Source organism: Pteronotus mesoamericanus, unplaced genomic scaffold (assembly GCF_021234165.1).
Source record: "Pteronotus mesoamericanus isolate MK-2021 breed Mesoamerican mustached bat unplaced genomic scaffold, CSHL_Meso_final contig_269, whole genome shotgun sequence".
NCBI classification, from domain to species: Eukaryota; Metazoa; Chordata; class Mammalia; order Chiroptera; family Mormoopidae; genus Pteronotus; species Pteronotus mesoamericanus.
Genome location: NW_026555114.1, coordinates 2,002,436 through 2,029,310, shown reverse-complemented (window position 1 = coordinate 2,029,310; position 26,875 = coordinate 2,002,436). Strand labels below are relative to the sequence as shown.

The 26,875-nt window shown below is 56.2% G+C and overlaps 1 protein-coding gene across 2 annotated transcripts; it reads right to left on the bottom strand.

Annotated features, from left to right (window-relative positions):
- Positions 1 to 1,070: 1,070 nt before the first annotated feature.
- Positions 1,071 to 26,875, bottom strand: TBX4 (T-box transcription factor 4). 2 transcript variants are annotated; one of them, XM_054574813.1, is made up of 8 exons: positions 26,678 to 26,875; positions 25,726 to 25,820; positions 17,593 to 17,712; positions 16,246 to 16,393; positions 6,248 to 6,400; positions 5,170 to 5,258; positions 4,810 to 5,045; positions 1,071 to 1,973 (listed from the first exon to the last, which is right to left on the bottom strand). In XM_054574813.1, exons 1-8 carry the CDS (start codon positions 26,873 to 26,875, stop codon positions 1,354 to 1,356), a joined length of 1,659 nt encoding a protein of 552 aa, XP_054430788.1. In that variant the 3' UTR covers positions 1,071 to 1,353. The 2 variants fall into 2 exon arrangements, with proteins under 2 accessions (XP_054430788.1, XP_054430789.1); XM_054574814.1 differs by having other exon boundaries at positions 1,071 to 1,970.

Here is a 26,875-nt window from a genome sequence, read left to right as displayed (position 1 = left end):
ATGTTTTTCTAAACCATTCTTAATTTTTAACATCAAGTGTGTAATAAAAATTTAAATAGATGTCTTTCCAAATATCCCCTCCAATGTTTCATTTTCTAAAGTTTACTCATTCGTAAAAAGCAAAGCTGAATTTGACATGTGGCCTGCATTTGTGAGATATATATATATTTCTTTATTTATTTATATAATATATAAATAGCTATTCAGCATGCAAAGAATTTAGTGATTTCCCAAATTTGATTACAGACTTCATACCAGCCGCATGCACGGCCTGGTGGTGTTCAGCGCTAAAGAGCCAGGCCGGGGACTCTATGGCCCGGCTCCCTGGAGAAGAATTAGCCCTGCTCCTCTGGCGCGCTGGCTGATTTTACTGGAAGAAATGAACGTTTCCTCAGTTCCCATTTTTATTTCTCTCGGGCCTCCCTGCTGCAGAGGCAAGGATTTTCCTGGGAGCAGAACAGGCTCTGGAGATGCCCGGCCGCAGCCCCCAGGCAGCCCTCTCCTGTGTTGCCAGCCCTAGGACGCAGGTGGCGCCTGAGCGGCCGAGTCTTGCGCAACAGAGGGAGTGAGAGCCTGCACGTCAGGGACCGAGGCGGGCGGGCTTTTTATAAGAAAACCTGAATGATGACAGAGATGCCACTGGTTTCGTTTTCCCTCCTCTTGAAGGAAAAAAAATTTTTTTAAATACCTGTCAGGTGGCACTTAGCACCTGACCATCTCTGAAAATCAGTCCACAGCCCTCAGAGCTCTGGGGATGGGCTTCCAGGCCGCTGACTGAGCAGCCAGCCGCACGCTCAGGGTATGCTCTGCGGCTTTGCTGAGCCCACCTCTCAGGCGGTCTCCCGGAATCTCCAGAAGCCACAGGAGTGGGCCTCTGCTCCCAAAAGGGTTCTCGGTTCCCCTCGCAAAGCAGAAGGCCAGGACCTCTGTGATGTGCACAGAGCCCTCCCCCCCAGCGGTGAGAGTCTTCCCGCAACCGTCCATGGGAGAGACCTCACCACCTGGCCCTGAGTAAATCAATATTATATTATAAAAATCTCTAAATAACTCACGCAAACTCCCCACTGCCATCCCACCCATGGGCATGTTCAAGAGATGTCAGATAACAATGGACCCAGGTCTTGCAGCCAGAATCACTTGTTAGACCATTGTGTTTTTTGCCTTGTCATGGCCTCGGTTGTATGTCCGAAGACAGAGGCCCTGATAGAGGCTCTCCCAATACATGCGCGCGCGCAGACATGCACACACCCCACCCCTTAAAATACCTTCCTGTGGTTCTTGGTAGTGCAGGCCACCCACAGAGGCTAACACTGGATTAACATGGTCCTGGGGCTGTCGGGGGGGACGCGGGAGTCATCCGTCAGTCCAGTTCTCCACAGTCCCCATTCCTGAATGATACTGTAGGGACGCCTCCCGGGATAAGGAGAAGCTCTGCGAGTAGAGAAACTCGCTGGCAGCATTCAGGTGTGGAGAGGGCGGCTTCCTCTCACACACCGCGGGGAGGCCTCGCTCCCTGGGGAAGGGTGCGGCGGGCCCCCGCTCTCGGACCTGAGACTGTGAGAGCTGATTGTAGACACTGAAGTGGGTGTTTCCTGGCGGCTGAGAGCTCTGAGCAGAGAGAGCAGGCAGCCGGGGCATCATAGTGGTGGCGGTGAAGTGCGTGGGGAAGGACTGGTAAGGCACAGCCTCCATGGTCTGCACGCTGTAGCTCGTGTACGGTGAGACCGACGTCCACATGTTACAGCTCAGGGGGGGTGGGGGCAAGTCGTCCACCCCAGACACCCCAGCAATCTCAGGCCCCGAACCCGAGTACATACAGGCTTCTCTCGGGGTCACCTCGCTGCAGTAGGAGGGGCTCAGCATCTGTTGGTCGTAGGGAGGGGGAGAACGGAAATAATGATCCTCCCCTACTGCAGAGGGAGCTTCCAGATAGGAGCGCTTGCAGGGTAAGTCCAGGTGGCGGGCACTGTCTGCTGGAAGACAAAGACACCTTCAGGAAGAGCCTTTCCCGCCAGACCTGGGATCAGCACACCGCGGCTGGAGCCAGGACAGCCCACCTTCGCCATTGAGGGCCCGCCCTGGCCCCGTGTTGCCATGGCACTCCCAAAACCACCTTAATCAGCTGCAGCTTCTATAAGGTGGCAGCAGCCAAGAAATGGTAAGGTTATGGACCTTGCTCACGGGCCACGGGGGACACTACATCATTGGACACTGAGTGATGTGTTTAGCCAGGAGGAACACAGCTTTGATCCTTTGCCTTGACTCTTGGGGATGGGAAGAGGCCTTAATGTGTGTTGGCATTCTTAGACTAGGCCCACGCTGGCCAAGGAAAGTAGAGACAATTTCCAGACCAAACCAAGCCCAGAGGCCACATCTGTCTGAATTAGCCAGAAAATTAAAGCCACAATGTTTCTGCTTCCAGCCTCCGCTCTCAGGAAGGCCTTAGCAAGCCAAAGCTACATGTGGGCACGTTCCTGTTGCTTTCAGAAGAAGTAAACCCTACACATGTTCATAGAGGTCCCATCAAATTATTAAACACAGATTCCAATATAACACTGTTTACAAAATTAAGAAATAGAGCTGATAATAAGTAAAAGGTGACTTGTGCTTTTGAACCTAAGCTAATAGTTTGTTTGGGGAAAGAGAACATCCGTCGCCCCAAACCGTGTAGGTGTGTCTTTCCGTGTCCTCACCCATAAGGGCTAGACTACCTGGAGTGGCATGTCCCGCCCTGGGAGCCAGGGATGTCAGAGGCCCTGGGACTTGGGCAGCAGCTCACTCAACCAACTTGAGTGCACTTGTCCAGCGGCTTACCTTGGCTTACCCCCTTCTGTTTTCTCTAGGGATTCCTTCTGGGAGCTCTGTGTGCACACAGTGCCGGGCGGCCTGCGGGACTGGGCCAAGTCCGAAGGCCTGCGCTCACCTCTGCCTCATTTGGAGGCATCTTCCTTGAGGAGGAACTTGCACTCAGAGGACCTCCCTCTCTCACCCCACTCTCTTTCTCATCCCTCCTCTCCATCTTCTCGCCAAATTCCTCCTTTCTCTCAAGAACACTAAGCTCTTGAACTTGGAAAGTGGCCCAGTCACTCTAGGTCAGGAGTGAGCAAGCTTTTTCTGTAAAGGGCCAGATAGTAAATATTTTAGGCTTTGTGGGCCATATGGAATCTGTCACAGCTTCAGTAGGTCTTTGAATAAAGTTGTTTCGTTCAAGTCATTTCATTATAATGTTGATGAGGGGAAAATAAAACAATTCTGGGCCAGGGCAATGTCTGTGTGGAGTTTGCACGTTCTCCCCAGGTCTGCGTGGGTTTTCTCTGGCACTCTGGTTCCTCCCGCATCCCAAGATGCGTACATGAGGGGAACGGCGTGTCTGCGTTGTCCCAGTCTGAGTGAGTGTCAGGGGGTATGGGCGCGCCCTGCGACGGAAGGGCGTCCTGTCCAGGGTGGGTCCGCCTTGCACCCTGAGCTGCCGGGATAGGTTCTAACCACCCACCACCCTGAGCTGGAAGCAGTGGGTTGGAAAATCACTATCTTACCTTTGTAAGTTAATCTTTCTTAAACATATACATAATTCGATTTATTTCAATGTTTAATATTGAAGTGTTTGTGGGTCTTTATTTAGAAGGCTGGTGATGTTTTTGTGAGCAGAAATATGCTGTAGGAACGTAACTCTTGTTTACATCAATTAGCCTATGGTAACACTGGTTTCGTTAGTGAGGCTTGAAGTTGCAGAAGCTATCGATGACGTTAAGTGAGGGCTGACTCTACTCAGCTCTGCTGTCGTCACATGAAAGCAGCCACAGACAATAGGTAAATAAATATGTATGGCTGTGTTTCAATGTCTTTTTTATGAATACTAAAATTTGAATTCCATATAATGTTCACATATCATGAAATAGTATTTTGATTTTTTTCCAACTAGTTAAAAACATAAAAGCCATTTTGTATAGCTCACAGGCCAAAACAAATTTATCCATGGGCCACAGTTTGCCACCTGCAGTTTAGATCATTAGTTCTAATGGAGTCGGTACAAGGGATGCTCAAGGCTCTGCCTGGCTGGTCCTTAGGAATGGAACTGAGAGAACCCTCTGGATGGTAAGCAAAGTCCCCAAACTCATTCCCAGCAGAACTTCAGGCCCTGTGAAGTGTCCCAGCATCATAACACCCCTACTCTACGGATGAAGAAATCAAGGCCTGGCGCCAGAGCACAGGTGTCCTGGTTCCGGCCCAGGGCTCCTCTCCCTCCACAGCAGCCAGCACAGAGCGCTGTCGCCTGTCCTCCCGGCCCTCAGCCCACAGCCACAACAGCTCCTTCCCACTCTCGAGGCCTTTGCAGACCCTGATGTGACGGCGGGGAGAAGCTGTAGCCATGTCTCTAGCTTATCCCTCTTTCAGGACTGAGGTTGCTTGGATGAACGACACCGGGCTGTGGTATCTCAGCCTCCTCCATGCTCAGAGGCAGAGCCCAGCTGGTTTTGTGTTGTCTGCCCACCTGGGGAGAGTCTCAAAGGACTGGCTGAAAAGCTACAGCTGGAACTGGGGAGGAACACAGTATCTGGGGACACCAAGGCCACGGGCTGCCTGTGAGGATTCCGAAGGCTGCATTAAAAGCAAGACCCAACACCCCCGCCCTGAGCCTGGCGGTGCTCCCAATCCTTCACGATTGCTCTCCCGGGCCACACAAGTAACCAGCTGTGTGTGCGCACAGGTGTGTGATCGAGCACGCTCCCGTGTGCCGAAGGGAGCATTTGTGAGGAGAGCCGCACCCCTCCTCTGACCCTCTAGGGCTGCTAGACCAGGAGAGAGTACCTCGTCTCTTCAGGCAGTGGTAGAAGAGGCTTGAGTCCCTCTGGGCTGGGAAGGTGTTGAGGGGAAGGTCCTGTGGCTCGGCCGCAGCGAACTGCATGTGAGCGCCGTTCTCGTACTGGTAGTGCTGGAGCGCCTGGTGGGGGCCGTGCAGGGGGCTGACGTCGGGCTTGGCCGAGAGCTGAGTGGAGACGAGCCTCTGCCTCATGATGCTTTTGGAGATCACGGGATACTCTTTGCTGGAGCAGCGGGATGGACAGACGGGGGACAAAAGGAAAGGGTGAAGGTACTTTTAAGGTTACGGACTCCAGGTGCCCGAGCCCAGTCTGCCCACCCATCCCGCCCCGGGCCCGGAAGCCCCACCTCTGCAGCCGGGCCACACGCAGGTCGCTGTCATCACTGCCCCGGAATCCCTTGGCAAAAGGGTTGTTCTCAATTTTCAGCTGTGTGATCTGTCAGGAGAGGACGCACGCTAGGGGTGCTGGGGTGGAGGGCTGGGCGGGCTGGCCCTCCTCCCCTGCCCCAGGCACGCTCCGAACTCAGGGCATGGGCCGGGGAAGTCCACGCCCGGGCCCTGGGCCGGCCAGGGGTCGCGCTGGGTCCTCCTCGGCCTCACCACCGGTGTCGCGCCACTGGCTCCTACCCGCTCTCCTTGCTGCAGACCCTCCGCGTCTGCCTCCTGCTCTCCCCGTGCTCCTGGCTTCTGCGCCTCGGCATTTGCTCCTGGGAGCCTGTAGCAGCTTCCTGCCCATTGCCACCCCTGCCCAGTGCAACTGCCGCAGCAGGTTCTGAGGGACTGTTCTGAATGCAAATCTCACTCTGTCGCTCTCTGCCTAAAATCCAGCACAGCCTGTGGTCCTTCTGCAGTGACCCCTGTCCACTTCACCGGTCCCCGTGTCCACGATGTGAAAAGGATAGTGAGGTACAAAGGCAGAGGCCACGGAGAGTTGGGCGGGGGAGGGTGAGCTGACAGGGCACCCCGGGCCCTTCGGGCCGCAGCTTGGGAAGGGTCTGCAGGTGGTTCGGTCTCCCGGCTCCCGGGCACGGGGCCGCTCTCCCCACTCCCTGCCCCTCTCTGCAGGCCCAGGATTGGGGCCTTGAATCCCACCAGGGAGACAGATTGGAGACGACGGATCCTAACACTCAAGCCAAGGGGGAAAGCTCCACGCCCTGGTTTTCACCGTTGCCAACTTCATCCAGTTCCCCAAAGAGAGACATAATTACTCTGCATCAGAGATTCAGGAGTCTGGGCTCCCTTCCCGCTCATTATGCAACTGATGCCTCACTGCTCTGAGGGACGTGGCAGGTTTCTGAAGTCCCTACACTGGGTCTGCCTCGGCCTCGCTGCCTCCAAAGCTGGCATTCCTGCCCCTGTGTCTTGTCAGCAGAAATGCCACGTGGTGTCTAGGGGGGCGGGGTGGGGGCGGGAGTGCAGCTGTACCTTGTGATTCTGGTAGGAGGTCACAGAGATGAAGGAAGTCTCTGGGAACACGTGGGTGCAGAAGGCTGTGTTTTTGGAGCCAAAAGCATTGTTCTCATCAGCCTTCACGATGTGCAGCCGCGGCTGGTACTTATGCATGGAGTTGAGGATGATCTGGAAGAGAAGGGTCTTGTTCTGCGCTCCAGGCCCGCACCCTCTGGCCCTTTGCCCCTTTCAGCTGGCCCTGGGCTGGCTCTGGTCGTTAAAAGCCCAGGCTCCAGGGCCAGGCTGCAGGGCTTGCACCCAGAAAGGTCCTCAAGTTCCCACATGAAGAACCAGGCCCCTGGGCCCCAAACTCAGCCCCCAGGGCCCTGCTTAGCCTCTGCTCCGGCCCGGACACCTGCTCCCAGGACCTCCCTGAGGTGACAGACTGTTTCACTGGGACAATGGAGAACTTGACCGTTTAAAGCCCCCAGTGAACTCAGCACCGTGTAGTAGGTGGAACTCTGAGTTACAGGTAAAAAAGTCCAGGGTGCGCCGACTTGCTGCCTGACCTCAGACAAGTCGCTGGACGTCTCTGAGCCCCAGCTTTCGTGTTTGTAAAATGGGATCCCAATACATAGCTTACCTCCCTCAGGTTCTCCCCTCCGGCGGACTCTTCCCCTTGCTTCTTCTGCTTTTCTGCCTCTTCCCTGCTTTCCCCCCTCCCTACTGCTCACATGTGACCCGTCTTCCCCGGAAATGCCCACGGTAGGGGCTCAGCCCCTCCTCACACTTGTTAACAAGGAAAGCAGCCTCCCAGGCCAGGGGCCTGTGGAGTTGGGGAGGCAAGGGAGCTGAGGAAAATGGCGCACTCTGACCTTTGCCTTCTAGTCACTCCTTTGTTCATTAGTCCTCGGCATTCACAGAGGCCTGCTGAGGGCAGCGGGGAGGCTCAGATGCACCCTGCCCGAGACCTGGTGAGCCCTGCCTAGGAGGGAAGCTCCGTCCAGGGCTGGAGCTCAAGGTACCAAGGCAGGAGCCAAGCAAAGCTCCTGATGTAATGAGAGAGAAGGCCAGGGCCCCAGGCACCCCTGGGCCCTTGAGGATGGGGGGGGCGGGCTGGGGAGGCAGGTCACCCTGATTGCTGAGGCTTGTGGAGGAGCCCAGGAGGCGTGGCTCGGAGGCCCCGGGAGCAACACACAGTAGTGGCTGCTCCAAACCTGCCTCATTCCGCTGCGCCCCACGGTAGCGGCTGCATCAGGTGCCATTAAAATGTATTTTTTATCGTTGACATTTGCCAGACGCACTCCCCATTGGAGGCAGGACCAGGAATTTGGGGCATTTTATCAGCACTGCCGCTTTTGTTAACCCTTTGGCTCCTGTCCTGGCTGGGCTGAGCTGGCCCGGCTGGCTCCCGCCCTTCCAGGTTCCCAGGAACCAGGCCTGGTACTGGAGAAACTTGGTGAAAGATTTAACCTCTGAGTGACCAGAGTGCCGAGAGAAGGGCCCAAGCCAGGCTCTGCCACGGAAAGCCTGCACCAAAGCTTTCGTCCGGGAAGCCTCTGCCCTCATCACATGCTGGGGCCGGGGACGGCCCAGAGCGCAGTTTCGGCTGAGTGGGGCGGGGGCCGGCCGCTCCGCTCTGGGCACGGGCCTTCCTGGGTCCCTTGGCTTGGCTGAGTAGCCCCGGCCAGGAGGAGCGAGCTTTTCTGCCTTCTGCACTGGCTACTACCCCTTACCCCTCCGTGACAAACCTCTGGACCTTCTTGGGGCACGTACAGAGCATCCCAAACCAGGTCCTGCAGCTGGAGAGTCACTGCTCAACAGGGGGCTGCCAGGTGAGAAACTCAGAGTGAGACCAAGGGACACAAGTCCTCTGGGGTCGGGGTGCTCAATGGGTGTCCCTCTCCAGGAGGCTGGGAAAGGAGCCCTGGGGAGAGGAGCTGGGTCTTGGGAAATACCTCCCGGCCCCTTTAGGTTACCCTCTCACCTTGCACTGGTCCCCGAGGCTGCAGGAGCTAACAAAGGACCTAAGTTCCCAGAAGACCCAGCAACTGGATACCCAGGAGGAGGTCTAGATGTGCCCAGGAATCCCCAGATTCCTGCCTCGGCATCTCTGCACGTGCAGTTCCCTCTGCTGTTTTGCCTTCCTTTCCCACCCTCCCTCGGCTCCTCCAGGGAGCCTTCCCAGATTACCAGGGCCTGCTCCGAACTCCCAGTTCTGAAACATCTGGTGTATGGTCCTCTTGGCCATGGTGCAGCTTCCTAATGACTTCCTATTTCTTCTTGTCCTTTCAATTAAACTAGAAACTCCTCAAGAAAAGGGGCCATATCTTTCATTCCTTTGGTAACTCCAGGCCCCTTTTCCCCAAAACAGGAACTAGTGAGTGCACGGCAGGGATAGAGGAATGGCGAGACCTGGGCCATGGCCACCAACTCTCTACCCAGTCCTCTCTCACCTCTTTGTCCCTAGAGGTAAGATAAGCTCTAAGGCATTTTTCATGTCAAAAATAGTGATGAAACGTGTGTACAGACAATCTTTCTGGGAGACTAGCACACGGGACTAGTCCCTGGTCACCCCGGCTCTCCCAGGAGGGGCTCCCAGGGGGAGCACAGACCATGGGCTGAGAACCTGGAGAGACACCACAGGCTATGCCATCCCTTAGGGACACCTTAGGACCAATGGCAGCACCCACCCTGCTCCTCTGCCACCCGGACAGTGACAGCCTGCAATAGCCCAGCCAGAGCCCTGGACATTGTCAACTCCTTCCCTCACGGTCACCCACACCCAGGTCCAGTCAGGAGTGACCACGTCCTGTGACTCCCTCCATAACACAAAAGCCTCCCCAGTGCCGCCGCGCAGCCCCAGTTCAGGTGCCAGGTCTCTCCCCGGGTTTTGGGAAGCCTCCTTCCTGTCTTCATCTGCTTCCTGTCTCCATCTTCTTCCTCTCTGTTTCCCCTGGGACATATCTGGTCAGGACACTCCCCTGCTTAGAACCTTACGGTTCATCCAGGAAGACCGCGCAGCGCTTGAGGGCAGGGCCCTTTGAGTTTCAGGCTCTTGCCTCCCTTGTCCCCCCAACCACCACAACTCCTGCCAGCATTTAGGGCTCAGTAAATGTCTTCCATTCATCATGCTACCTTTGATGGTCTCCTCTTGCCCCTTGGGATAAAGGCCAAACGCCTTAGCCCATCAGACAAAGTCCTTGATTGTCAAACATACCTTCTAGGGAAGGAAACCAGACAGGCTGGCAGGAAACCTGGGAAGTAGGGAAGTGCCAGACCTGCAGGGGCAGGTAGGAGCCACTGCAAGGGGTACAGTCCCAGCTGCAGAGAAGTGAAGAAGAGCCTAGAAGCGTCTATGGATCTCTGCTCACCCGCTACAAGGCTTCAGCAAAGCTCTTCCCCTCCAGTCATTGGGGTCCCCGTCTGTAAAGTGAGGCCTTCGACTAAGTGGTCCCAAATACCTCTCCTGACTATGACAGTCTGGAACCCAGACAGGTGTCTGGAAGGACGTCCCACCCATGAAACCAACACAAATCAGAGCCTTAGTCCCATCAGCCCGAGAGATGGGAAACCAACTCAGTGACTCACGCACCTGGCTTTCCTCTGAAGTCCTCTGGCGTCACGTTAAACTACTTTGCCAGAGTCTCACATTTATATTTGTTGCAGAGGCTATTGGGCCAAATGGACCGGCCACGTCAACAGACCCTGCTACATGACTCGCCTCGTCATCATCGTTGTTCTATAGAAATGGGATTCATTATGTTCTGGCTACAATTCAGAAGGCTGTTACATTTTAACAGTTGCGATAGCTCCAAACATCCCCCTCCTCAGGAGATCACCAAAGCATGGTTGGCCAGCGAGGCTCAGATTTATCTACGTTAGAAACACAGAACATTAGGGCACGGAGAGGCAGACCTCGGAGATCATTATAGTCCAACCTCCTAATTTTACAAATGAGGAGCAGGAGGCCTGTGGTGGGAATGTGACTTGCCCAAGGACACACAGCTGGCTGGAGACAGTATCCTGAGAAAATTCCAGATGGCCTCTGAGAAAGTACACGCTGCTCCCAACAACAAGCTCTGTAATTGCAGTTGACGTTTGAGCAACACGGTATGAACTGCGCAGATCCACTTATACACATATTTTGTTTTTTTCAATTGACCCACGCAGTTCAAACAGTATTGTTCAAGGGTCAGCTCCGAGGTTGGGAATCACTTCCAGGGCAGCAATCCAGGGGCCCAGAAATGTCCCTGCCTTCACGCAGGGCATGTCCAGTGTTCACTGAACACATCCTGCGTGCCAGGCCCTGTGCTGAGTATTGTACACACATCTTTACCACATCCCTCTAAAGCAGGCGTTATTATTGGCCTCTTTGTACCAGACAAGGGACAGAGGCTCGGAGGTGAAGGCATTTGCTGACCTCAGACCATCAGTGGGAGGCTGGGCCAGGACTGGCACTAATTTCTGAGCCTGAGCTCCTTCCGGTACGTGGCTGGTGAGTGCGGGGCCTAGTGTGGAGTTGTGTGGGGCATCTGTACTCACAAAGCCCCCAGCAAGGGCTTGGCACAGTGTCAGGGCTCAGCAAATCGGGGAGGAAAAGAGGAAAAGAGGGAGATCTATAACTGGGTCCCCACTGGCTAGGTAACAAGATAAGCTTTGAGGGGACACCAGCCCCTGGTAGAGGAAGTGCCCTCCCTGTCTAAATACGACCCAGTTCTGGGGGTCTGCTCGCTCACTGTGGACCAGTACCCACTTTTTGCCAGACACAGGGCCAGGCACTAGGACATCATGGCGATTACACCTAAAACTCATACAGTGTTATTCACCAGTGTTAGCCCGATGAATTTAATTTAAATAAATAAATAAAATAAAATCCTCATGGTTTCCTATCTAGTGGGAATGTGCACAAATCAAGCAAAAATAAATGGTGAGAGGATGTAGTGGAAGAAAGTCTGCATTTACAATCATAACAAGAGGAAATACCGAACAAGAAAGGTATAGACCTTAGGAAGAAAAGCTGAATACACCTTTGTAGGACAAAAAGCAGGCTTCAGCAAAGAGAAAGGCATTCTCGCAATCTCCGTAAGTGAATTTATCATTTGTAGCAACCCTAATAAAATGACAGGGGAAGGGCGAGGGCGAAGGGGGCCACAGGGGGTCAAGTATACGGTGCCAGAAGGAAACTGGACTTGGGTGGCGAGCACACAGCGGAGTAGACGGCTGCGGTATTGGGGAGTCACACACCTGAAACTCATGTGTGTTATTCACCGGCGTTAGGCCAGTAAGTTTAATTAAAGTAAATTAATTAATTAAATTAAAATAAGCTTCATTCTCGACACTGCAAGCTTATTCTAAAGTTCACATGAAAAAAAAAAAAAATACACGTCTGGCCCAGAAAACTGAAAAAGAAGAGCAACGGGGAGAACAGTCAGGCCTGCCAGGCACTAAACCCTGCCGTGAAGCCTCAGCAGCTAAGGCACTGGCACGTGAACAGACACAGACTCAATTGGGGATTTAGTCTCCTGAAATACGGCCTCCTGAACCGGGAAGGAAAGTGCACTGGTCAATTATTGGTGTTGGGACAACTGGATAGCTCTCCAGAAAACAATAAAAAAGTTGGATTCACACCTCATATCAAATGATGCCAGAATAAATTCCAAAAGTATCAATGGTTTAAATGTAAAAATAAATCCATAAAACACTAAAAGAAAGCAGAATAAAATTCCCTTAAAAATAAGGCATGGATAAGGGCTTTCAATTACTCAAAATGCAGAATCTGTAAGGAAAGGACGGATGCATTCAACAAAAACTTCTCCGCAGGAATACCATGATAGGCAAGGTCCAAGGACAAATGACAAACTGGGAGAACATATGTGCAGCTCATACCATGGATAGGAGCTAAATCTTCCTAATTTATAAAAGCTCCTAGAATTGATAAAGGATAAAAAATTTAAGAGAAAAATGAGCAGAGGATAAGGACAGCAGTTCACAGAAGAGGAAATACCTATTAAAAAAATGCTTCACTTCGCTCATAATAAAAAAATACCAATTAAAACTATACTGATACCTACATTTCACCCATCAGGCTGGCAGAAATCCAAAGCATGCCTCTCCCGCCGTGCTGGGGCGGCTCCGGGACGGCGGGTGGGACACCAGGGTGGCCCCAGTGGAGGGCAGACCTACAAATGACTAATCCAAACACCCTCTGCACGGCGCCGGTGCGGCACAGATATTCTTGGCACAGGTATCCAATGCCCTATCAAAAGCTTAATCAAAAGAGCAAAAAGTATAGGAAAACATCAAAGTCCTTCAAGCTGGCTGTGCAGTTTATGGAACAAACACGCGATGAAATTCTTCGCAGCTGTGGAAAAAGGAGCGAGGACTTGCTACGTGAATGGACCGATCTCCATGATATATTAGGCTGACAAAGCAAGGTCCAAAAAAGCGTTTGTAGTATGCGGCCATTGTGTCTACAAAAAGGGACTTGAGATTCTATGTTCTGCTTGTATATGCAAAAAGAAACACTTTATGAAGAATTAGTGACATTGGTCACCTGTGGCTGGGATTGGAAGAAATAAAGTGGGTGTGGAACCCGTGGGGGAAAACATCTCATTGTAGGCATTTTTATTTATTCATTGGTTTATTTTTAAACCATGTGAATGTATTTCCTATTCTAAAACAAACTTGACAACTAAGTATAAAATAGCAGCTGTGGTAAGTACGAGGACAGAAAAGTACATGAAGCTCTGAGAGCCTGTAACGGGGACCCTGAACTGTCTCCCCGAGGACGTGGCATTGATCCTGGGTCCCAAGCTCCTCCGGAGTAACTAACAGAGGCGAAGAGGAGGAAGCGGCACAAGGAGGGGACTGTGCGCATTTTACTTTGTGGCCAAGCAGCTGGAGCCCACACCCCTAGCCCATGAAGGACTCAGCCTCTGGAACAGACTCAAAAAGCAAATTTATATCAGAAATCACAAACTGACCCTCCTCAGGAGTCTGGGAGTCTTGAGACAAGAAAAGGGAGACCTCCACGCAGCCATCTCCACGCCCTGCCGTAACCTGCAGGCCCTTCTCTGCGTCCAGCGCCTCTCGCCCCTTTCCCCCCGCCACACGCCCTGCACCGCCCCCCCCCCCGGCCCTGCCCCGGCTCAGGAACACACAACCGCAGCCAGCAGGGCCGCAGACGGTGGGGCTGAACTGGGGCTGTAGGAGGCACCTCGGTCTTGGCCCAGCCCGTCGATCCTTTCTGCCCCTGCTGTCCGCCCGCCCTTGGCCATGGGCTTTGCTCCCAGAACCCAGCGGTCAGACCCGCAATGTACCGCTGAAGAACAGAAGTCTTCCCACACTCACAGCGAAAACCCACAGGTATTTTCTAGTCAGAACTGAGTCCTGTCTTTTCAGAACATGTGGCCACGTGGGTTCCCTGAACCCTTAGCCTGTCCTGCCGTGGAGAAGAGGTGGCCCGGGCCCCAGCCCTCACCTGGACCCCAGACCCTTCTCCTGGCAGAGGGCTGCCCATGCGAGGCACCTGCCCCATCGAGCCCCTGAGATGCTGTGAGAAAAGCCCAAAGCCTATCTGGCTGGACAGAGTTACTGGAGGTTTGGAAGCTCCTGGGGAAAAGGGAGAATTTGGAGGTGAGCTGTGCAGAAGGAAGGGCTTGTTAGGGGCCAATGTACAGTGTGAGATGGTGTTTTCCCAGGCACCTGCACTGAGAAGCCGGGAAGGGGGACCTGGAGCACTCGCCACTCCCGTGGGCACAGGCCCAGGAGCCAGTGTCCAAATGGACCCCTGTGCCCTGCTATGTCTAGGAAGTCAGTCCATCCTCACAGCCCCTGAGGATGCGGCTCCCTCTCCATGGGGCTCCCAACAGCAAAGCCCTGGGCACAGAAGCATACATGGGGATGCGAGAGAGTGCTGGACCTGAAACCTCCCTGAGCCCTGCCCCCAACAGGGAGCGTTATAACCAATAAGCTGCACGTGCTGGTAAAATGTGGGGATAATAGGGAAGGAGGGTACCCTGCATCCCAACCCTCTGCAGAGAGAGCCGAGTTAGCATGCAGACTATCCCTATAGGACAGGTGAGCCCCAGGCAGGCATGGCAGCTGTAGCCAGGGGCACCCCCGCCATCAAGAGCCCATCAGGCCACCCCACTGGCCCAGGCCTGAGACTACATGCAGGCTTAGTGCAAACCCCCAGGGACCCCAAGAGAGCCACCAAGGAGGCAGGCCAGGCTGGGAAAACCTACTGCTGGGCTCCCAAGGCCAGGCCTCCCTCCCACTCCTAAAAAGCCCACTTCTCAGCCACCTGATGATCCCTCCTCTGCCACTTTCTGCAGATGGTTGGGGAGGTGGACGAGTCCTCTGCAGCACCCCTTTAACTGGGGACCATCAAGGTAAGCTGTGCATCCAAAATTCTCACCAGAGCTTTGATCCCTGGGTCCTCTGGCCATTCACCCAAAGGTTCAGCTCCTGCCACACTCTGTGCTCACCGAGGGGGCCGCCCATGCGGTCTGCATGTGGGTGCAGTTGCGGGCAGGGGTGTGCCTGTCAGCTAGGCTCCCTGCCTCCAGCACAGCTGGCCAAGCAGGGGTCTGAGAGGAGCCGGCTGGGCCCAGAGTCTCAGCCAGGACGGTCCCCAGGAAGACCTAGAAGGCATCTCTGCCCTCAGTTACAGGGCCCTGTGCTCAGGAGGCGGAGGCTTGGCTGACCCTCCCCACTGGACTGGTGGCTCGCCTCTGCCCCCACGACAGGTTGGGGTTGCCCGAGCAGGTGCCACTGTGCCCACAGGCATGTCTCTGCCACACTCCCAGCGGCGCCTGTCAGCCCTGCCTGGGAAAAACCCATGCTGCTTGCAAAACAGAAGAGTAGTCGGGTTAATTATGTTAATTAAGCATTCCCCTAGTGGCTCATTTATAAGTCACTGACTCAGAAGCTAACTGAACAGACTCGAGAAAAGACTAAGAGCTGCTCGGTGGTTACATACAAGCCCGTCAGAAATGCAGTACTGGTGGCATTTTCCACGGGGAACTGTGATTCACAGAATTCAGATTTGTACGCAGATCCCCAAAAATAGACCTGAGGCATAAAAGAAGCACATACTCACCTGCACACCCGCACCCAGCTTCCCCCAGACCGCGCACGCCCTGAACGATAAGTGCGCAGCCCAGGGAACTGGGAACTGCGTGTAGGAGCCTCTAGTGCAACGGCGCCCCCACCCCCACCCCACACTTCCAGGGAACCCAGGGTAGCAGAGAGGGGTATGGCTCTGCCCGGGCAGATAATACCAGGTCCTCAGGCTTCAGCTGGCCCCACATACTTGAGCTAAAACTTTCCACATAAAAAGCTTTTTGTGGGCCTGCCAGGGCCAGATGGCGAAAGAATAAGCTTCAGCAGCCTGGATGGGGCGTCAGCAGCAGCATCCATGGGGCTTCGGGATCTCTCGGGCGAGAGCCAGGCCCCAGCAAGGCCAGGAAGGAGCTGACCAGGGGCCAGAGCAAGGCTTTCCCTCGCAGAGGGCGGGTGGCTGCCAGGCCGAGCAGGCAGACACGCCAGAGAGAGGCTTCAGCCTCACCACGACTCTCTCAAGAAAGTTTACTTGTCTCATGCTCCGGCAAGGCCAAATTTGGGGAAACCAAAGCTGAGAGATTTGACCCATCATGGCTGTCATTATTGTCATGTTGTCATTTACTTAGAGCCTCCCATGTACAAGGTGCTTCATGCATATTCTCTTGTTCCATTCTCGCAACCGTGAAAAGTGCATTTTGTCTATCTTCATTTTCTAGACAAGGAAACTGAGGCTCTGAAAGGCCGAGAACCTCGCCCAGAGCTACCCAGCCAGTAAGTGCTGAGGGCAGGATGTACAGTTGTGGGCCTGGGACCCTGTGCTCCCACCACAAACTGGCCTGACAAGTGCCAGAGCCTGGAGCTGGATCCTCGGCGTGGATTCTCCAGACACCCCCCTGCGCCCCACCCCCCTGCACCCATCCATCTGCAGCGCTGCCCCGGGACGCGCCCTGAAGGCCCGTTCTTACGTGGCCGAAGGGGTCCAGGTGGTTGTTTGTCAGCTTCAGCTTCTGGAAGGAGACCAGCTGTCGCATCCAGTGGGCCCCAGTGGCAGGAGAATCCGGGTGGACATAGAGCCTGCCTGGCATGGCGGGCTCAGCCTTCCCTGCCACCATCCTGCCAACAGAGTGAATGGGCCACAGTGATTGGTCCCCCTGGGATCTGGGAAGCCCAGAGCCTCTGTCCTTTCTCTGAGAGCAAATCCCCACCGACCCGAAGGGGAAAAAATCCATGCTGGTCCTATCACATTGACAATTTAGGATTTGGGGCATAGAAGCGAGGGACAAAAGAGACAGGAAAGAAAAAAGGACATTACAGAGAAAGGTCATTATTTACTGGAAGAAATGGGGCGAGCCACAAATGTACTATGGGGAGATTTAGGCAGCACTTTGTGTGTTATACAGACAATTTTAAAATGTTATAAATTATGTTATTTGGAGGGAATTTCTCAGGGGACCTGGACAACTTTCAGATTTCTTGCCCCCCAAACCATGCTTGCCCAGAGAAATTAACTGGTGGCTGTCCCCTCATCCAGAGCCTGCCCCGAGTGCTAATCCAGCCCAGAGAGAAGGAATAGAGGCATGGCCTTTGGCAGGACCTGGCCACTGAATCTGCCCCGCCTCTGTTGGCCCCACAAACCGCCCACCATGGAGCCCACATCCCTGGGCTGCTGGTTCACTCAGTCCCTCTCTCTCCCTGAGCGCTGTCCTGGGCTCTGAGGACAGGCAGGGCACTGAGGAGATGGCCTCAGGACATGGACCCCAGTTTGGTTTTCCCCTCAACCTGCCTGTTTCTCCCAGCCCCTTGCCAAAGGGCCCCATCACCCACCCCTGGGGCGGCAGCCCCCTGACTCTGGATGGCGGATGCCCACTGCAGCCAGACCAGGAGGCAGTGAGTGGGGAAACAGGAGACGCCACAGAGCGGGCAGCTGGACCCCCCACCCCAGCAAAGACACAGCTCCCATCCCCCTCCCCAGACAGCACTGCCAGAGCCTGATTCCACCGGGGTTGGTGTTCCTGTCACTCCACAGCATAGCCGCCAGCCCTGTTTGTCTGCAGCTGTCAGGGCAGTGCGGACCCTAGAAACCCACCAGGCACCACAGCTCTCTTCAGCCCCGGGCCGGGCCCCGCCGGCAGCACGCTTGTGGACACGTGCCAACCCGCAGCCTCTGCAGGCCGGGCCCCTGAGGCCACAGATCTGGGTGTCACTTGGACTCACTGGTGAGTCCCCGGAGCCAACATCAGCTGGCCATGGGTGTGGTGAGTGGCAAGAGCAGTAGAGGGAAGGCAGGTGACATGAGGGTCCCAGGTTCTTACCATTTGTTGTCACAGAACTTGTAGCGGTGGTCATCCGCAGGGACGATGTCAATCAGCAGGATATACTTGGTCTTGGGGTTCATGCCTGTGACTTTGACCTTGTAGCTGGGGAACATCCTCCTGGGGAAAGCCAGAGGGTGAGGTGGGGGCGTGGACAGAGCTCCAGGAGAGATGGCTCAGCGTCGGTGGGGGGGCGGAGGCCTCAGGGGTGCTGCCCTTACCGCAAGGGGTTTCGGCACCGGTCGCAGCTGTGTGACCTTGTGTACGTCACATCCCTCTCTGGCCTCAGCCTCCCCCCACCCCAGGAGAAGGCTGCGCTAGCTTCTCTCTCTGGGCCCCTGCAGCCATCAGCCTGCGTGTCCGTGAGGAGGGTTTCAGTGGTTTCCCAAACCAAAGCCCCCTCCCCGACCGCTTCCCCTAAGATTTAGGCCTAGTGGCTGTGAGTAGCTAAAGCTCAGAGACCCTGCTCAGGATCCTGAGAGAGGATTTCGACACCAATGTGTCTGCTTAACTTCCCTCTGTCCTTCCCCAGGCCCTGGACACCGAAGTTCTGGGACGCCGCTGCAGGGAGCCAGCTCAGGAGACCTGGAAGTCCCCGTCAGCCGCTTCCGTAATCAATGAGACGTCTCCTCTGGGTCATGTCTCTGTGGAAACCCCTAAAGCAACTTGCAGGAGAACAGGAGGGTGCTGCTAGATCTTTGGGAGCCTTTGGAGTGCTTAGCAGAGATGTTCGTCCCTGTGGACCCCGGGATGGGGCCTGCCCATGCTAACCAGCCCCCAGGGGAAGTCAGACCCGGAGCCCCCTCAAGCACAGCACGGGTTCTGGGACCGCTGCCCCATGGCTCACGGCCCGCCCCGCTGCGGACAGCTGGGGGAGCCAAGGGCAGCTCGCTTGGCTCTCTCTGTGCCTTGGTTTCCCTATCTCTGAACTGTGGAGATTACCACATATCTCATAGAGTACCATGTGCACTAAATGAATCCCTGTATGCCTATTACCACTGACCCACTGCATTCCTCTCTCCACAGGCAAGTGGGATGACCTGCCTCTATGAAAATGGATCCATCAAAAGACAGCAAGTTTGCCGAGCCCTGTGGCCCACGCCGAGACTGCCCAGGACACTGAGGCTCAAAGAACATTCTAGAGAAGAGCTTCCCCAGACCCTTCAGCACTTACACACATACAACAGCATGTACACACACCTGCCAGGGCACAGCTACCTCCCCTGGACACCAGACCCCTGACCCTGGACTTCCCCAGAGGGGCAGCAGAACTTTCTCACCCTGGTCCTCACTCCCCCTCATCCTTCCCAGATGATCTCCGACAAAACTGTCCCTGAAGAGAGAGACACGAAGGGGCTCCAGAACCAAACCCTCTGAGCTGGGGAAGCACCCAAGCTGTCGGCCGCAGGACAGCCGTCAGGTGGCCCTCTGCTCAGCTGAGGCAGGGACCCTGGAGAAAAGCTGTCCTAGACACCTCAAACAGGGGGTGGCAGTCCCCCACTTTGTCAACAGGGGTACCAGCTTACCTGGACAGGGCAAGGCTTCCAGAAGGGACCAAGATTTCCACAAGCTGCAGACCCCACAGCAAGCCCAGGGCAGGACCCTGAGCCAGGGGAGGCTCCGGTCCTCGCCCCAGCCCAGCCCGTCTGCCGCCCTCCCTCTGGCTGGAGGGAAGGCCGCCAGGACACTGCAGCGGCGGGATGCGGGAGGTGTGTGACCCTGTGCGTGCACAAGTGCCTGGGATTGAAGATCTGCGGTGGAGCGCGCATGCGGGCCTGTGTGCGTGCCTGGAGGGAGGAGGGCAGCGCTCGCTGCAAGTCTAGGGACTTATAAACCGTGTGGAAGAATTTGTCTCAGATGTCAATTGAAAGCATTTTCAAATGTCCACCCCACCCCCTCTCCAGGAATGGGGGAAGTGAGGGGGCTCAGGAACCCAACCCTGCCTCCTGCTCGCCAGCCCCCCTGCCTGGCCTGGGGGCACAGCTGGAGCCTGCACCACCCTCGTTCCTGGCCCAGCCTCTCCCCTGGTGGGCCTAGAGCTGCAGAGAGGGAAGGCGGCAGCTGCCTCGCCTCCCCCTCCCTGGGGGAGGGCCAAGAATCCTGTCCTTTCCAGGCCACCATTTTGTAGCCGCCACCGACAGAGCCACAAAATGGGGCAGCTCTGGCTGTGCCGGCCCCCATGCCCTGACCTTGGCCTGCTTCTTCCGGAATCACCCCGGGAGGCGGCCGCCGGGGGCGGACTCGGCTTCCCCCAGGCCAGCGCCGGCCACGGGGGCGGAAGACTATGGCTCACTGCCACCTCTACAGCCTCCACGAGCGAGGCTGGGGGGTGAGGGGTCCTGTCCTGCTCCCTCCAGTTCATCCCAGGCGCTCAGGAGCCCGGGGCGACGCTGAGTGCTTCTCAGAGGCCCGCAAAGAGCCTGCGCTCAGCCCTCCCAGGCGCAGGGCTGCTGTCCTGGGATCTGGCTTCTCCTAGAGACTGACTGTAGACGGGTTCCTGACTGCTAACAGCCTCAGGGAGGTTCGGGGGGACCTGGCACAGGGGAGGAAGGCATCTCCTAGCCTTCAGTCCCACCAAGTCCCCTCTTCTTGGAGCAGCAGCCCTCAGAAGCGCGGAGGGAGGTGGGGGTATCTGGTCTGCGTGGGGAGTTCGGGAGTCCTCGGAAGGCCCCTCCGGGACCCAGCGAGCTCCACTGCCTTGTGGAAACAGCCCCGGCTCTGCCACACCCTCTCTCTCTGGGCTTTGGAGAACACACTCTGGGGGGACCCTAGGCACAATCATTTCCCCTCTAGGGGGCTCCAGAAGGATGAGAGGCTGCCTGCCCTGCGTGGGGGAAAGGCTGAGTGTGGAGGTGGGACGCACACTCCACCCAGCCCACAGGCTGCAGAGCTGGCTGGAGTCGGAGCCCAGAGGCTGCGTCTGGGAGCCACCAGCAGGTGGGCGTGCCTCGAGCCCCAGAGGCAACGCTGGGCTGGTGAGCTGTGACCTCCTCTAGGCTCCCCCCGCATTGCAAAAGTCCTCTCTTCTCCAACAGGTGAACTAGCGGAGTGAGATGGATATTGTTTCTGTGATTAAGATATAAAATGTGCCTGAAAACCAACACCTGGGGCAGAACGGAACACCTCAGTGAGGGGGGAGGGCGGGACGAGAAGGGAGGTAATGACCCTGAGCAGCTTGTATCCCACGCAGCCCCACGGCGCGCTGGATGTGAGGGCCCGGGTTGCCCCTCCCAGACGCCTGGGGCCACGCCAGCCCCGCGCCACCGCAGCCACCTCTGCATCCGCCCCCCGCGCCTGCCAACCCTTGCCATCCTCTATCCTTTCCCGGGCTCCTCCGCACCCTCTTTGCGTCCCGCGGTCCTTCTCTCGGCGCCCCGGGCCCCGCTCCGCGCGCTCCGCGTTTTCTGCCCGCGCCTTGGGCTCGCAGACGCGCAGGCAGACCGGGCTCCCAGCGCACGCGGAAACGGCACCGCCGGGGGAAATAAACAAGCCGCCCGCCGCGCCGGCCTGGGAAGAGATGAAAGCCCAGGGTCCCTCCTCTGATCAAGAAACAGGCTCTGAAAGAGTGCGGGGCTGGAGCCTTTATCTACTCCATACTCGGAAATGGTTTTAGAATGAACTGCTAAGATAAGCTTCCTTGGACGGGGCGCGGAGAAACGGTTTCGGGACATTTTGATTTTGGCAACAAATGCGTAAATGCAAACTCGCAGCTGAGCGGGACCTCGAAAGTTACAGCTGGGCTCAGAGCGACGCCAGTTCAAGCCCTGACCTACTCGCTGCCCACCAGCTCCGCACGGGGCGCAGGGAATAGAGGTCCTAAGGCGCCCACCAGATTCTCCCCACCTAGCGGGGTCCCCCAAGCCCCAAACCCACCGCAGCTCCGACTTCCTGGGTGGCGGAGGGGGTGGGGAAGGGGACAACGGGGACCCCAGGATCAGCTATATGTACTTCCTTTTAAATTTAGGCGCAAAACCAAATGGAAAGGGTGAGAAGTTTGGAGAGAGCCCGGGGAAGGGGGTGGGGGGTGGGGAGAGCACACCAGGGGGTGCTGGGGACTGGGAACATTCTGTTTCTTTATCTGGGTGTGTGTTCAGCTTTGTGAAAGTCTATAGAGCTGTACAATTAAGGATTGTTCACTTTTCTGCAGGAATGTTCCACTTCAATAAAATTGGCATTAAAAATTTTATATATATATATATATATATATATATATATATATATATATATATATATATATATATAATACACACACACACACAGCCCAGAGTCTGAAAGGAACAGGCTGTAGGCAAAGGGTCTGGGGTCCCCAGAAAAGCCCCACCCGGCTCCCCATCCCTAGTGTCTGGGGGTCTTCAGGAAGCATTCTGGATGTGTTGGGAAGAGGCCAGGGCCCAGCCACCAAGGCTGAGTTTGGGGGCCGTCGTGGGACCAAATCTTTTGTAGCCAAATGATTTCTGAGAGCAATAATACAGCTACGTAATTTATTTCCACTTTACACACACACACAGACGCACACAGTTTTCTAATTCCCTCAAAGCATTTTTAAGAAATATTTTCCCTGAGGTGGGGGGCAGGAGTGAGGGTGTGTGGAATGGATGCTGTTTTGGAAGGTCAGTTGTTTCTCTTAGATTTTTTTAAAAGACATTTCCTTCTGATAGACTTTTGCTTTCAGAAAATACTTTAAAAAGAGATCAAAGCACTCTCTCCCCAACCCACTTTCCCAGTGTCTTCAACCCTTACTTCTCTTATCACCCACGCCACAGAGCTCTGACGCTCTGTATACAGAGCGAGGGCAATTGGCTTTGAAGCCCCGGATTAAGCCAGGCCAAATCCTTGCCTCAGAATAACAAACAATACAGGTTCAACAGGAGTTCTCATCGGTAGTTCATTTTTCAAACGCAAATTCACTGTCACTAACACAAGCAACATTGAACTCAACAGGCTATGAAGGCTGATAGTGGAGATTTATCTGGTGGCACAACCATGACCTAGGAGGAGAGCGGCTGGACGCTTAGGAAATTTTCATTTTGGGGAGGTTTATATTTAAATTTTTGTGGAGCTCACTTTTATCTGTGTTTGGGAAAAAATGCAGTTTCTCACATGCGTCAAGCTTGGCAGGGATGTAAGGAGGCAGGGGAAGGGGCTGCTCTCTGCAGTCAGCAGCGAAACGGCCTGGGCGCAGGGGCCTCAGGGGGCAGAGGCCGACCGAGGAGCAGTCTGCCCACATCTCATGCTCGACGCCAGGGGCTCCTGAGCATTCAGAGATCGATGGGTCACGTGGTAGCTGGCGTTTTATTTATCAGATCAAATCATTTGAGAATTCAGACTCACTCCTTGGGCCTTCAGGACCTTCCAGGGTTTCAGGCAAGAGGCTTGTGACCCAAGGGCTCAAACTGGCCTGAGAGCAGTCTGCTCTCTCCTCCCCAGGCCCCGCCCTCCATCAACCAGACAGCAACAATCATGCCCCTAACCAGCCAGGGTCTCTAGGGCAGAACAATGACCCCCCTTCAAAACATTGCGCTGGCCCTGAAGTAAGCAATCAGGGACATTTCTGAAAGTTGGGGTCTGTCCTGGGGGCGGAGCATCATCTGCGTGGCTTGTGTGGACCTGGTAGCTGCCTAACTCGGCTTCTATTTACAAGGGCCAAGTGCCTTCCCTTCTCTCGGGTGGGGCTTCTCTTCAGCTCTCACAGTCTAGGAATCTGTGAGTTAAGGTTTAGGAGGAAGGTCCAGGTCATCGACTGAGAAATGGAAGTGTCCCAGGAAGGGAGCTGGTAGAGACACGAAGAAGGGAGCAGGGTGGGGCGCTGGGCAGGAGGTTGCAGAGCCACAGCTCAAGCCAAGCAGGCAGCCTCCTGAGGCTGCGGGTGGGAGCGGGCAGCGAGGGAGGCACAGGGATCAGAGCAGTGAAAGTGGTCCCTGAAGGCAGTGGGCAGCTGTGGGGGCCGGGCGGGCCGAGAGAGCTATGGGGGAAAGGGGGGAAGCTAGTGGCTTCCTTAAGGACTAGGCCTGGGGCAAGGAAACCTTTCTGCCAGAGAAATGAAGGACTGTGATGAATCCACAATTGGCCAGTATCACCACAACCATTTTAAAATTGTATCATCATTCCCTGAGACCCATCTCCAAGCCTCCGCTAGGATCAGGCGCAAAAGTCTGCCTGAAGCCAGTAACCTCGGAAGGTGGGCTGTTTGTGTGAGTGTGTGTGTTGCGGGAGGGAGAGGAGGACCCAAGCAGATGCAGGAAGCCCCACTGAGGAAAATCACAAATGCCTTTTGTTTAAAAATGGCAGAGGCCAAGCATGCCCAAAGAGCGTGCTGGCCATTTATTTTCTAGAAACAAGGTTATTTCTGCTGCCTACACATGGAAGTTCTGGAGCTTTCTCTGCCTTCTTGCCTTCTGTCCACCACAGCAGTTGCAAGAAATAGGTCCCCCTCTTCACACCTGTAACCCACTCAGCAATTTACCACGCGCTGCCCACAGCTCCCTGGTTTGAGCCTCGGTACCGCGGAAAGGGCGGCAGGTAGGGCCACTGTTGCCACCTCTGTCTCGCCTAACACCACTGAGCCACAGCACGTTCAGCGCCTGGCCCAAGTGCACAGAGCTCGGATGGGGGATGGGGGGGTGCTTGTGATACCTGGTCCCCCACTGTCCTCGGTGACTGCTCCACGTGGCGCCCTCTGGCAGGATCCTCCTTCCCCACCCCCCAAATGCAGCAAACTCAGGCCCTGACACCTACCTGCTCCCCGTCCTGACAGAGACCCCAGGTGCCCTGGCCGCCTCCCTGACTCAGGGGACACCCGAGTGCCCAGGCCCCCACGCACAACAAAACAAAGGAAAGGAAGCCTGGCCAGGGAGCAGAGGGGAAGGACACAGCACCCCTACATGGCAGGCCACCAGCTTCTTGTTCAACGGAGTTCTGTGCAAAGTAGAGGGAGAAATGCTGAATGGATGCCAGACGTTTCTCTTAACTATGATTAATATTATTAGCATTTGTTATATTAATGTTACAGCGAGCATTTATTGTATGCTTACATGTGCAGGAGGTGTGCTAAGTGCTTTACATACAACTGTACGAAGAAAGGCCTATTACTTTACAGCTGGGGACGAGGGGGGCAGAGGCCCTCGCCTGGGGGTTGCGCAGATGGAAGCAGCTGGGCTGGAACTGAAGCCCCTGCTGTCTGCCTCCAGACCTCCGCCTCCTGAGGCTTCACCCTCTCAGTCCTCAGAAAACCCCTGATGGGCGCACAGCCAGGCCAAGGGACAGTTTCACACCCGACCTGTCCCCGGAGGATCAAAATCAAGTGTGAGTATGTGAAAGAGGTGGAGCGGGTGGGGGAGGAGTGGGGGTGAGGGGGCTTCTGAACCTGAGCGTCCCTGCTTCTCTCCCCGCAGCCTCCCTTCACCTGCCCACCGCTCCCCTGGCTCCGCTGCGGCCCCACCCCAGGCGCCGGCGGCAGCCAATCTCTCCGTCAAGCTTCGTCTGCATCTTCCTCCTCTCACCCTCTCCTCCCCGTTCTCTCCCACAGACACCAGCGCATTTTAAAGATGTTTCCACTTTATAAATCATCCCTCTCTGGCAGCCACCCGAGAGCTGCTCCCCAAACAACACACACACAGGGCCCAGCGGTGCCTGCCCCTTGGCCCCAGGGGGGGACTGGCAACAGACAGCAGCACCCGTGGGACCACAGACGTGGGGCTCGCGCTGCTCGCCAGACCTTATGGAAATAGGAAAACAGGGCCCTGTCCCCTTCCTCCATTTGTTGAGGGGCATCTCCAGGTCCCCAGTCAATGCAGTGCTGAGAAACCCCTCAGGTTCCCGAAAGGAGGAGGGCAAAGCAGGCCCCCAGGGGGCCCAAACTGCCCTTGCAGGGACCCCGCGTTGTGGTCGTTATTTGCATTCATTTACATAGCGCGGCCCTCTCCTCCTTCCAGCCCCGCGCTCCCTGGCAGGGTAGCCTCCTGCGCGCGGTCTCCAGCCCGCAGTCCTGGCCAGGGGCTTAGGCCCGCGCGGCAGGAGCTCCGGCGCTACCCCACCGGGCGGGACGCCGAGAGGACTGCGGAGGGCGCCCCGGGGCCTGCGTCGCTCCCGCCCGTCATCCCGCCCCCCACCCCGAGTACATCCCCCAGGGCTGACCTGCCGGCCTTGGTGATGATCATCTCCGTGCCCGCTTCGTGGAACTTCTTCCAGAGCTCCTTCTCGTGCAGGCCCACCTTGATGTTCTCGATGGTCTAGGGATGGGAGGGAGGGCGACTTGTGTCGGCCTGGCCCCGGGCCCCAGCGGCCCCAGCGGCCCCAGCGGAGCCCTCAGAAAGGGGAACACAGGCCCAAGGAACTATGCAGAAACACTGCCAGTCCCGGGAGCCCACGCCTCAAGATTTCATTTCACGAAATTATTCGGTATCATTGATGAATTTGTAAAACATGTAATCAGTAGCCGAAGCCCCTCCTTCGGAGCTGCACCTGTAGACGGGCCGGCAGAGGACACATACACTGCCCGTGCCGGGATAGAGGACCCACTTGCACACACACTCAAACATTCCACGTGCGGACATGGCCACAGGCTGGCAGCAGACGTACCGACCCAGGAGGCCACCTCCTCGGCCAGACGCGCGCAACCGCGGACCCGCACAGGTTGAAGGCTTGAATGCAGGGGTGCCTTCCGTTCATTGTCATCGTCAGGTTATCAGCGTGACCCTCCCAGTGACGTCCCCACGGCCTTCGAGCTCCGCGCTATCTCCCGCACACACCGGCCCGTCGGGGTGTTCTTCCCACCCAGTCCCAGGCGTTGACCCCCCACTCCCACCTCTCAGGTCGCAGGAACTGAACACTTGGCCTGGGCTCCCTCCGCTGCCGCCAGCGTCCCCTCCCCCACCTGTCCCAGAGTAGCCCAGAGAGATCCTAGTGGAGGAGGGATGACAGGCAGAGCTCGCGAGCCCCCCGGGAGCAACAGCAGGCAGACCGTCCAGGACATAGCCAGGTCCCCCAGGCAGCGAGTCCTGCCCGCAGTGGGGCGGACCGACTCGCACGGGCGGCCCTGAAGACAGACCAACGCCCGACCCCTACCCGACAGCGAGCATGTACCTACCTGCTCTGCGGCGGCGGCAGCGGTAGTGGCGTCGGCCCCGGGGCCCGGGGGGCTGCCCAGCGCGGCTCCGCTGAGGCCCGGCGTGGCCAGCGCGGGCTCAGGGGCGTTGGCGGCGTTGGCGGCGTTGGCCTCGCCAAGCGCTGGGCCCGGGGCCCGAAAGGCCTCCTCGCTCTCCGACAGGCCCTTATCCTGCAGCAT